General features: G+C 38.8%; 3 protein-coding genes across 5 annotated transcripts in view; all 3 read left to right on the top strand.

The window, feature by feature from the left end:
- Nucleotides 1-12,736, top strand: part of LOC144644435 (uncharacterized) — a 35,461-nt gene that overhangs the window by 5,495 nt on the left and 17,230 nt on the right. The window lies entirely within an intron of this gene.
- LOC144644465 (uncharacterized) overlaps nt 1-12,736 on the top strand; it is a 53,443-nt gene that overhangs the window by 35,471 nt on the left and 5,236 nt on the right. The window lies entirely within an intron of this gene.
- LOC144638608 (putative serine/threonine-protein kinase pats1) lies at nt 1,528-12,213 on the top strand. The gene is made up of 10 exons (XM_078497810.1): nt 1,528-1,752; nt 3,370-3,454; nt 4,857-4,986; nt 5,949-6,032; nt 7,010-7,052; nt 7,703-7,766; nt 8,304-8,394; nt 8,524-8,560; nt 9,869-9,935; nt 10,325-12,213. The coding sequence occupies exons 2-10, from the start codon at nt 3,424-3,426 to the stop codon at nt 12,211-12,213; spliced, it is 2,436 nt and encodes an 811-aa protein (XP_078353936.1). The 5' UTR covers nt 1,528-1,752; nt 3,370-3,423.

Genomic DNA, 12,736 nt, shown 5'->3' with positions numbered 1-12,736 from the left:
AATTTAGCGGACTGAACGTAAATTTTCCCCGATATAACGATATTATCAGAACACAGTCACAATTTAAGCAAAACATTGAATTTAATACAACAACATTACAGTAATCAAGTAATCAATAACGTTTCTGACAACAGCTTTGTATGATGATATACGAAAATGATACTGTGTTCTAAACCTCTTTATCCACTAAAAAAGTATACGCTAGGTTTATCCCGATATAACGATATTTTCGGTTATTTTACCGCCATATCGTTATATCGGGAGATTCGATATAACGATACCTCGATATAACGATATAATTTTACTGCTTCCTTGGCATATCGTTATATCGGGGTTCCACTGTAGGTGAAAAAATGTCATTTGCTGCTCCCAAAGGAGGCATTACCTCAGACTTGAGCCCAAAAAAGCTCCGTTCTGATGATAACTAAAGGAAAATCACTTACTTGAGTGGAGAGAAAAAGTGTGAAAGTTGCGGGGCGGGCTGGGATGCGCGAAGAAAAAGGAGGGTTGCTCCCCGATTTTCGATCGGCCTTTCCTTGATGCAATGCCGGTTCTAGTGAAATCCGTCTCAAGAGCGACTGTGTTAATGGACTGGAAGTCAACTGTTTAACCGTTCAAGCGCAATAAAACTACTGAATTGAAAATAATTATTTGGAAGAAGCCAACATTAGATAGGGGACCCTTTTGCACCAAGCATCTTGACACTGCAAATTGGCCAAATTATTTCCAAAATGTTAATGGCCATGTTCCCTTGTCCCCTGGAACCCCTGGGTCCCCTCGCTACTGGTTCAATTTATAAATTCTGAGAAAAAAATTATGATCCTTTAGTAAATAATAAAGATGGTAAATTTTTAAGCTCGGTAATAAATAATAAAGATAAGATGTTCTACATGACACGAGCATGGGACAAAGAAAAATTCGGAGTCCCCGACGGGAATCGAACCCATGGCCTCGTAGATACCGGTTGGGCGCTCTAACCAACTGAGCTACGAGAGACTCGTTGTGAGCTGGGCCATTTTACTAGGTTGATATGTGACACGCGTCCTGCATACTACATATTATCTTTATTATGATCCTTTAATTGGAAAAATGTTAACTGACCTTCATATATATCATTGGTATCGTTTATCTCTTGTCTTGTTGTTTATTTCGCTTTCATATGCCAAACTGTAACATGGCTAACGACGAAACGTGTGGGCAAAAGGACTGTGCATCAGGAGAAGGGTTGGGAAAATTGTTTTCGGGCAAATTGATCCATTTTTTTTCCACTGTTTTATTGGTTAAAAATTTTTATTCTATTTTAAGAACCTACTAAGAGAAGCAGGTCGGGGCTTGATTATCCTCTTTGGGGCCGGATGAAGTGTATGTTCTTAACCAGCCCCACCCCCTCCTGGGTATTTCATCGTGCAACCCATTCTCGTCCCCATAGCCTTTTTTGTTTCTTTTTCTTAGTCGGCAGGGCCTAGGCACGAGGAAACGTGCCTAGGCCCTGCCGGCTAAGAGAAACGAAAAGGGCTATGAGGACGAGAATGCCGAGCAGCTCCCCACAGGACTTTTCAGTAACTATTTACAATTTACAGAATTAAGGGATGAGATCAGACATCAGCATATAAGGCGTCTATGGCAGCTGCTATCCGTCCATGTGTATGATCTTACCCCACCAACAACCCATGGAATAGAAACAGACCACAAAGCGTGCTCCTTGAAGACCTTGAAGATTGCGGAAAATTTGTGTATACCGGTGAAGTTGGGGTAAGCTAAAGTAGTTGATTTCTGTTTGTTCTGATTTCTCAAATTTATAATTGGGCATAGCCACGCAATGCAGGGGCAGCAGTGCCACTTTTGCAGACGTATCTACTAATTTGTCAATTGCTTGGTCCTTCACAAAAAAAGTCGGTTTGTGTGCATAGTTTGAACTGTTTATCTCGTAAGATGTTTTTTGTATTCGAAAGAAGCTGCACAGAATGTCTAGATCCATCGCAAAATCACAATTGTCAACCTGTTGGAACTAGAAGCTGAAGATTCAAAAAAACGCCTGAAAATATATGGTAAAAGCTTCGGAAGAAAAATCAAATATTTCAACAAGTCAAAGAACATCAGCCTTAATTGACAGGTCTGCAGAATAGGCACTTCTTCACCTTCCTCAACCCCCCGCCGCCCCTTGTGTCTAAAAGTATCTGGCAGAATGAGAACCCGGGAATGAGAACCCTCTGCTTATAGGGGACAGCTAACTCTTTTAGAATAAAATACCTATGATGCTGATGTACATGGTAGCTATAATAACATCTATTTATAGGGTCAAAAAATTTAACAATTTCATAGGTGGCAGCTTGTCTGCGCATCAGTTTAAAATGGGAATAGATACTATTATTGGTAATTAGATACGTCCCCCTCCTACCCGGATAACTGTGTACCAGCAAATTGTCAGGGCAGTCCAAGGGCAGTCTTACAAAAAGCATTGGGGCTTGGGGAGCCTGCAATTACTCCAGGGGGTAAGACAGTATAACAATGGCAATACTCCTAGTCACTTCATGTTACAGAAATGAGAGTTATCCTAATTCTTATTGCCAGCACTGATGAGCCAGGCCTGGCTTCTCCAATCCACAAATCAGTGTCTCATGACAACTATATAAAGGGAGGCACGGTGACCTAATTGATAGTACACTTAACTCCAGATTGAGCAGTCCAGGATCAAGCCCTGGCCAGGGCACTGCATTGTGTTCTTGGACAAGACACTTTACTTTCATAGTCCCTCTCTTCACCAAGGTGTATAAATGCTGGGGGGTACCCCAGCAATAGACTAGCATTCCATCCAGGTGGGGGGGGGGGTAGAAATACTGCTAGTCACTTCTAATGAGCCACTAGGCTTTTAGGCATGTGGTTGACACTGTACTAGTACTGTTGGAGTTGGATTATCGCAGATCTCATAATTTAAGAGACTAGGAGTAGTTTATAACTGTGTACCAGCTAGCCCTGGATGGGATATACTGGTAGATGCATTGTCCCCACCAGCATTTTTCCCAGGATGTCCTACCAAAACTGAAGGGTCACTTAGAGTAAATACTTTATTATTGTCTTGCCTATAAGAACAACACAACACAGTGACCTTGGACTGCTTCCAGAGCCCAACACACCCACCATTTAAGGTCACTATACCTTCCATGACTACCATATTGATCTAAAGCAAAAGGGTTTTTGTAACATTGAGAATTGTGGCACTTAAGGGTAATGATTGATTGGCACCCATCAGTCTCGGGAGACTATGGTGTCGCGTTTCCGATGATAGTTCTAGAAACTGTGCGAATACACTGGGTAATGATACCAGTATGTTTCTTTTAACTCACTTTGTTAATGTTACCCAATTTGCAGAAAGAGTGGTCCACCATGCAATTTTGTGTACACCTTCGTTAAAAGCCAAGCATAATGAAGAAATCAAGCCCTGTTCAGTCTTCAGGTAAAGGGGGCAATTTCAGTATATAATTGGTGTAGTTCACTGCATACTGTTATCTAGATTTTTTCTATAAGGTTAGAAATACTTTGGTTTATCTCAAACAAGACCAAAATATGATGACATTTGATATAAATGGCTTAGTATCTTAAGTGCAGCAAAAAGTTTAGGGCCGTAACCAGGCCATTGTCATAGACGAGGCATTAAGATCTTGATAGTGGGTTCTGGGGGCATGCCCTTCAGAAAATTTTGAAATCTAGAAGCTTTGAATTGCTTTCAGAGACATTTTTCATGAGGTTTTTCTTGAGAAAAATCAATATTGTTTAACTGCTGGGATTATTTTCTCAGCAAACCTATTATGTTTTTTATTTTGGGTAAAATTAAGACGAGGCAAGTGCCTTGTCTTGCCTCTTGCTAGTTACGGCCCTGAAGTTTACACAGTAACTAGCAATATTATAAATAAAATACCCTTGCTTAGAAGGGTGGCACTAACAATTGAAAGTCTTGTGGTCCATGGATCGAAGGAAGAATTGGAATTTAGATGAAGATTGTATATGTGTTCACAGTGGTATAACCTATTATTGCAGACTGTCAAATTCTCACTAATATTCCCAGTCATAAAAAAAGTACATCTGATTAAAAGCCCTCATCCCCCAAATCTTTCCAAATATTAAAATGAATTTGATTTATTATGAGTTTTATAGCTATTAATTCAAAACTAATTAATGAAAAAAATATATTTCGATGAATGCTGCTGTAGCTCACTTTGAAATTTTTAATTTTTAATTCTGATTATAAGCCCTCCCCCCAGATATAAGCCCTCCCTTTTCTAAAGCCAATCAAAACCCCTTACAAAGTTGAATAAGCCCAGGGCTTATATAAAGCAGAATTTTACAGTACTCTGGAATGTAGTACAACTTTGCTTTCAAACAAATTTATAATGAGTTCAATTCTTCAACCTGAGAGCACAGTGATTTACCATGATTATATATCCATGTTCACTAGTTACAAAATTGCATGTTACAGGGCTACTTTATTGTTATGGAAGCTCAATTTGTTATTAAATACATTGACACTGTTAATACAGCAATATGTTAATTGGCCATTGGTGGTCTGAGTAATGCATGGTCAGGAGTTCCATATGAGTTAAAATGAAATTACAAAAATATGTACCCGGGCACAAGCCATGCAAAACAGTTCACAGTGGTGGATTCAGACCTTTAACTAAGGAAGGGGCCCTATACACCCCAAAAAATTTTTAGTGGGGGGTCAGTTTAAAATAAGGAGGGGGTCCAGTCCCCCCCCCCCCCGGCCTCTCCCCTTGATCCGTCACTGGTTCAATGAGATAATTATATAAGATAACTTTCCACTAAAAAATCATTGTTAAATATTTGGATATATTTCTCAGACAAGAATAAAGCAGGCTTACTGAGCAGGGCATTTGGCCAAGGCAAGCCAAAAAGCAAGGCAAGTAAAGTACCAAGTAAAGAAATCTTGACAAATAGAAATGATCATGGCAGCTCTTCTGAAGACTTACGGTGAGTAAATTATGATAATAATCGGCATCAACATCATCATGAAAAGATAATTAATAAACGTTTTTATAGTGCTTATACATTGCTGTCCTGGGGCCCATTTCTCGAAAGCATGGAAACTTTTGGGACCCGCAAAGTTAGCCACTTTTAGTTATCTTTACTTAAAAACAGAGAAGTGTATAAGCCAGAAACTTTGTACGAAAGAAACCTCTGTTCCTTTTTGAAAATATGTGAATAAAACAACTCTGTAATTATGAAAGGATTGATATTGTGCTATATGGCTTTCTGAGTGCGGAAAATTTTCGGGACCTTCAAGAACCTGGCAGAGTGGCCCCTGGTGCACTTAAGAATGATAAAATCCTAGACTAAATTAGTACTTCTTTGCAAAGATTATCTTTCTTATATTAAAAAATGACAGAGTTTAACTGCAAGTAGTAGATAAAATATGAGCGGGAGATCTGTATGGGCGTTTACAATGGCGAGCCGATAGGCGAGCCATTGTCAATGCCCATACAGATCGGACGCGAATATTTTATTCTACTTGTGAAATGAAAACAATAAATTGAATGCAAAGTATTGTTATGCGAATCAGTAGAGATCTGTATGAAAAGTTAATGAATACTAATTGGCTGAGCAGGAGTTTGTATCAAAGTTAATTCTATTGCTTGATTTGTATTGGGGTTTACAGTTGTATACATGTGATCGGAATACTGTGCTGGGACTGGTTTGCACCCTCATGAATAATTAATGAATTTTACAAGTAATTATAAAAAGGGCCTCTAATTCTGTAATTTGTTTAAGTGTAGCTGAGAGGGGTATTAACTTAAAGGCTTGGGGCAGAATGATATTGTACATGTAGTTGTTAATAATCCAAAGGCAAATTTATCAAGTGGAATGTCAAAATTTAAGTTAAAAGTAATAGCCCCAGCTACAATGAACTGATATCAGATCTCTTGAAATCCAAGGCAAGGCAAAGCAAAAAGCAAGGAAAGAAAATTAAAAGGACCAGCAAATAGAAATGATCATGGCAGCTCTTCTGAAGACCTAAGGTGAGTAAATTATAATAATAATCGTCACCATTGTCATCATCATAAAAGAATAATTAATAAACGTTTTTATAGTGCTTATACATTGCTGTCCTGAGCACTTAAGAATGATAAAACCTAGGTAGACTAATTAGTACTTCTTTACAAAGATTATCTTTCTCATATTAAAAATTGACAGGGTTTAACTGCAAGTAATTATAAGAAGGCCTTCAATTCTACAATTTGTTAAAGTGTAGCTGATAGGATTACTGACTGAAACGCTTGGGGGTATTACAATCATTATGATTGTACATGAAGTTGTTTATCATCCAAAGGCAAATTTATTAAGTGGGATGTTAACATTTAAGTTACAAGTAAGCTCCAGCTTCAATCAACTGTTATCAGATCTCTTGAAATCCCAATTAAACGCATCACCAATAGCTATAAGATGAGTGTGGGGATGATGCATGAAAGCTCTGTGGGACTGCCACCATCAAGCAGGGATGGTAACCATGGCAATCCTGTGAGCGGCAACCACCAGGCACACCCACACTGAACTTCTCAGTGGAATTAATTGCTTCACTTAGGAGGGGAGAGACAGGAGCAAAAGGCTTTTTCCAAGACTGTTAGGAAAGAGACAATTGTAAGCTAAATGTCTTTACCTCAAAGGGATAGCTGTACATTTACCAAGGGCCTGTAACAGCCTCGTATATCGGTCACTGTGAATTAGTAAAGAAGACTGCTAGCCAACATTGTCTTAAGTTTAACCTTGCCTAAACTACATTTATTCTAATGCATCAGTTTTAATCTGTTGAGTTGCACATGTAAATAGATAGCCAGGTTTCTAAAATCATTTTTGTGAGGTCAGGATGATTTATCCTATATGTGCATGGGCTACAGTGTGCGGCAAACATTTGTGGTGTTATAATTGCAATATTAAAATGAAACCTGTTTGTCCTTGAAATTGAAAACTAAGAATTTTCTACTTTTATTGTTGATAGGGAATTCCATCATGTTAAGCAGGTAATGTCCACATTTCCTGAGGTAATTGAACATCAAACAACTCTGCTTACTGTTTCAGCTATTTTATGCCTGTGATACTATTACACCCTGCTCTCTTTTACATGTATAAATTAAAGTCCCCCACTAGGTCTTCAACTCTATAATGAGCCACACAGGAAAACAATTATTAAGTAATTACATGAAATTAGTTTTGCGTAATTTTTTTGTTTAAATTTTTTGGTGGAGATAGGGAAATATTTTTTTAAAACAGTTTATCTGAGATTGTCAAGAAACAAGATTAAGTCTGACCTGTCCAGTCATTAAGTGATTTGTTATACAACACAAGGAAGGCTGATAGTCGGATGGTATTGAGTTTGCAATGTTGCCCACTCAAAGACTTTTGGCAGGGAACAGTAATTTTATTGTTAGATGCGACCTCACATTAGCCACTAAGGTGGTGCACTATTGTAAAAAAATCCCAGCTTTATAACAATTTTTATTAATAATTAAGTGTCAAGTTGACTCACAATGTTAAATCTGATCTGGCACCTAAATCAATCCATTTCTGAAGAGTTTTAATACTTTTTAATATCTAAGAGAAATCATAACAGTAATTAATGACCCATATGCATAATAGCTTTGAAAATATTTATGACATCTAATATTTTTATATTCATTATTTTTTATTCTAGAATCGCCAGGAAAACCTAGAAGTTAAAACATTTCCTGTTCATGCATTGAGTTATAGCAGTGATGGTAAGCAACATACCCATGGCCTGATCGAGGAAGGAGTTGTGATATGAATCGCTAGTTTACATGTAGCAAATAATTAATAATATAGTGCTAGTTGTAAATAATAAAGATGGTAAATTTCAAGCTCGGTGATAAATAGTTAAGAAATTATTCAACATGACACGAGCGTGGGACAAAGAAAAACTCTGAGTCCCCGACGGGAATCGAACCCATGGCCTCCCAGATACCGGTTGGGCGCTCTAACCAACTGAGCTACGAGAGACTCGTTGTGAGCTGGGCCATTTACTAGGTTGATATATGACACGCGTCCTGCATACTGCTAGGATCAGTTTTTCTATATCTAGTGTTATTATATTAATTTCTTATTAATTTCTTATTACATAAGTTATTATATTAATTTATTATTAGGGAGGTTTTTAAATTTAAAATGTTTTCTCCCTAAATTAACCACTAGTCCTACATGTATAATAGAGACCCAATAGGTAGAACATTCAGGTATATCATTTTCATATGATTTAAATCAAATTTTGATTTCTTTAGATGATGATGATCTCGCATTCAATGCTAAGCAAGAGGACATCACACAAAGTAAATCCAGGATAAAAGGAAAAGGAATTCATCCAGGAAAGAAGTAAGTTTGTCTTTTTACTTTTTTTATGCTTTTGCGATTACAATGTGTCTAATCTTTAACTAATACAGGTTATCATTTTTTGTGCTTTGCCCGTTTTGTACAAATTTTCCCTGTTTTCTTTGTTAATAGGCATGCTGCTGACTTTGAATCCTCACCGGGCAATTTTGTAAGCAGATATAGTTGATTGTCTATAAATTATGGATTACCGTAAAGTAACCGACTTCAATTTTTTTTTCCAAATCCATAATTAATTGTGCAATGTACATCATTCTCGTCTAACAATGTAGTTTATACAGTAAGGGCCTGTTTACATGATTCCGGAATGACTTTCATTCCGGAACGAGTTCATTCCATCCCCATACATTTCTTTGTATCTGTTTACATGATACCGAGACGAAAGTCAAGTCATTCCGGAATGAGTTCATTCCGGTTTTCATTCCGGAATGAAAGTTTCGTTCTGGAATGACATTTCATTCTGGTATCATGTAAACACAGAACGAATTTCGTTCCGAGATGAAATCGCAACTCGAAAACCGCATACGTACTCCACAGTTTGAATTCAGAGCGAAAAAATGTAATAGCAATTACTGTTTAGCCCAAAGAAGCAGCTCTAGGGTCAAATTACTCGTTTAAATTGCAGTTACGGCAATTAATGGGCACAAAAACAATTTTGCGTGAAGCATGCGCCATCTTGTTTTGATCTCGCGCGAAACATGCGCCACCTTGTTTTGATCTCGCGCGAAAACCGCGCACGTGAAAATGCCTTTGGTTGAACGGGTCGACTCTGTCATGTAAATGCAGAACGAACTTCATTCCGGAACGAGTTTCGTTCCGGAATGAAAGTCATTCCGGAATCATGTAAACAGGCCCTAAGTTAAGTGGCTGATGAATTGCTAAGCAATTGAAAGCACATGCAAGTTTTCATTTCTACTCCTGTCGGCTCATGCTTTTCTAGTCGTACTCACCCTTTCCTTGACCTTCTCAGTTCTGCTGTGTTTCTTTCATCCAGAATAGTTTCGACGTGACAAGTGATTTTTCTGCTAAACCCTGGTAAAATTAGTTTTGTTAATATGTGCAACACTTGGTTTCTTATTTTTTGATTGGAGCTATCCTGTGTACATATTTATTCAAATTTACAGCCTTGCCCCCGAAAGACATATTAATAGTACAGAAAGTAGATTTTGTGGGAAGTTTATTTTAAAAAACAACATGTATATTTTATATTTTTTTACAAATTCCTTGTCACTTACCCCTGATGAAGGCTGAAGTTTTAGCCGAAACGCGGGGACTTTTACGAAAAAATTTTACGAACATTTTTTTAGAAGAAAAAGTAGCGATTAAAGAGAGATGTGATGGAAAGTTTAAAAAACTTTAACTTTAACGATTGCCTTGTCCTTTATATGTTTTTGTAACAGCACTGTATAAATAAGTACACTACCTCACTGAACAATTGTAAAACGTCTTCGGTTTCTAGAGCATCCATGAAACAAGTGAAAAAAGACAAAGTAGCATTCAAGGAGACGTCTCCCAGGATTCCATGGGTAAGTGCATATTTAAAATTGTACGTTATGTCGAGCAGTGATTAAGAGGAGAAATTTAACCAAAGCATCACCTTGGCAGTAAAGTGCACTACTGCAGGGTTCATATTGGGTAAGCGGAGTTCTCCTGGACATGCCAGAAACGACAGCTAACGCACAAAAATTAAACCTACTGGCACTCATTAAAATCCGACTGTTCGTTTTGGCTGGGACATGTTGAAGTAACAGTTAAATTGTGATAGATGGTTTGGCCGTCTCCACGCCCTTGGTATACCTTTCAACCACACTGCTAAGATTCTTTTGGCAGCCCTATTTATATTTGATTTGGAATAGCTTGGTCTAGATCGTTCATGATCGGATCAACGTTATCTTGTATTTGTCTTAATTCGTAGTGCCCTTGGAGATTATTGCTCGTGGACCGTCAGCCCGTAAAGCTTACCAAAAGGCTCTCGAGGATGGAAAGACCCAAGTCAGGAGGATTCCAGTCATGCTTGTAGGACAGGAACGATCAGGAAAGACCAGCTTAAAAAAGTCACTGAAAGGGGATCGTTTTGATCCGCAAGAAGGAAGTACTGTTGGGATTGACGTGGACCCTTCGCATTTTCAAGTTTCAACAGAAATTTGGAGGTCGGGAGAGAGTCATCAAGGGGAGAATCCTGATCATGCCATTTCTTATGAACATCATGCAGCAAAGTTTATTTGTGACAATTTAAAGGAGGAAGAGCTTAGCTGGCCCAAGCCAACTGTTTCATTTGGCAAAGATAAACCGACAGAGCATGGGACACCAGAAAAGGAGAAAAGAGAAGAAGAGAAACAACAAGTCCATCAGAATCCAATTCCAGAAGTTCCAGATGAAATTGCCAAATTGACGAAACGATTGCTTGATCTTCCAATTAACAACGACGTAGAAGAGATCTTTTCAGTTCTGTGGGACTTTGGTGGGCAATCGGTGTATTATGCGACTCATCCTATTTTTCTTACTCCACGAGCAATCTACCTACTGATCTACGACATGAGCCGAGATCCCAATGACGTAAACAGTTCCAATGTTGCTACACATGGTAGTAATTTCAGTGCACAGAGAAATGTAGACGATCTAGAATTTTGGATGTCATCTATTTCTCTTTTGGCTGTTGAGACTAATGACAAAGCAGTTGTTCCTGGCTCTGAAAACTTGCCAACAAAGCTTCCTCCAGTTATTTTGGTTTGTACCCATGCTGATGAACCGTATAATGGTGGTGATGCTAAAGGGTTAGCTCAACAGATGCTGGATTGTCTTCAGAACAAACCATTTAGTGGGCATTTACATAACAAGGTTTTCGCTGCAGATAACACCAAGTCGGGCTCTAAAAGTCAGTGCCCGGAGGTATTGCGTCTAAGAAAGGAGGTTCTCGCTGTTGCCGAGCAGCTGCTACAAAGGAAGGAAGAAATTCCAATCAAGTGGCTAAAGTATGAAAAGGCACTTCAAGCTATGCGTGAAGACGGCCACAAGTACCCCTTGCCTGATACAGCGAAAAAGATTGCATTTGAAGCCTGTGATATCAGAGATGAGGAGTTCGTCACATTACTGAACTTCTTACACGTCCAAAGAATTCTGATTCATTTTGGTGAAATCCCAGCTTTAGACAAAGTGGTAGTGTTGGACCCCCAGTGGTTAATTGATGTCTTCAAGAAGATAATTGCTGCCAAGCCCCATATTCCTAAAGGGGGAGAACTCGAAGTACTTTGGTCAGAGTTTGAGAGGACAGGAATTCTTCAGAAAAGGGTTATAGAATATGAGTGGACCCCTTTCCTCAACTCCGAAGACACCTTTGAAAGCCTTCTTAAGATTATGGAAAAATTCAGTTTGATCTGTCCTTGGCCTCCTATTGGTTCCAGTGAGCAGTACCTTGTGCCATCTATGCTCAAGTCACATCCAACTGAAGGCGTCCTCGATTTGTTAACATCGGCAAGTGTTCCTTCTCTGCTTCTCAAATTTGATTCTGGTCACGTCCCTCAAGGCTTCTTCCCGCGGATGCTGTTACAGTTTATCCAGTGGCGCCATGAGGAGTGGTCCAGCCAAAGGCAACCACGGATGTTCAACAATTTTGCAAGATTTTTTACAAGTCTTCAAGAAGGGCAATCTGTGATCCTTCTTTGTCACTCCACGTCGATTGAGATCGGCGTTCACAGATTGAATCCATCAGAAAACTCCATGAGCTTGCACAAGGATTCAGATTCTGTAGCTCTCCGACGTAACAGTTTGCCGGAAAGTGCGAAGGCAACTGGGATTGATGCTTGAGTGCATGCGGAATGAGTTCCATTGGTTGAGGAATGTCAGGTACAAGATGTACGTGAGATGCCCAGTCTGTTCCAATGAGGGAGTAGTGCGATACTGTTGTAACCATGACATGAAAGACTGCAAGGGGGAAGATTGCCTGCATTTCCTGTCTGAGGCTGGCGTTGTGCGAATCTCAAGAGCCCATTGTGTGCCTGAAGTCTGCAGTGGCTAAAGATGTTAGAGTTGACATTAAGCGTTTTCAACCTTGGTTTGAATTCCTGGATAAACAGGTAATGATGACTTTTTATGTCTAGTCTTAAGCATGTTTAGTTAGTCTGTGAAAGAAACATCAATCCATCGAATCGATCTAAACGTTCCATTCTTAAAAATTTCTCGGGTAACACAAGGAAGAATCGCACTATTGAAAGACAAGGGGTTACTTTTCTCTACAATTAAACTAAAATTAACAGTGACAATTTTCACCGTGTTCTTTTAGCTGGAAGTTAAAGATTATTGCCGATAAGCAATAGCAATATAACATAGC

Source organism: Oculina patagonica, chromosome 2 (assembly GCF_052425735.1).
Source record: "Oculina patagonica isolate OP01 chromosome 2, crgOcupat, whole genome shotgun sequence".
Lineage (NCBI taxonomy): Eukaryota > Metazoa > Cnidaria > Anthozoa > Scleractinia > Oculinidae > Oculina > Oculina patagonica.
Note: the sequence above shows the minus strand (reverse complement) of the source record. Positions and strands in the feature narration are given on the sequence as shown.

Coding starts and splice junctions, on each gene's coding strand:
- LOC144638608 (XM_078497810.1), top strand. CDS start 3,424: ATGAAGAAATCAAGCCCTGTTCAGTCTTCAG. Junction 6,033..7,009: donor AGCTCTTCTGAAGACCTAAG/GTGAGTAAATTA, acceptor TATTGTTGATAG/GGAATTCCATCATGTTAAGC. Junction 7,767..8,303: donor ATTGAGTTATAGCAGTGATG/GTAAGCAACATA, acceptor TGATTTCTTTAG/ATGATGATGATCTCGCATTC.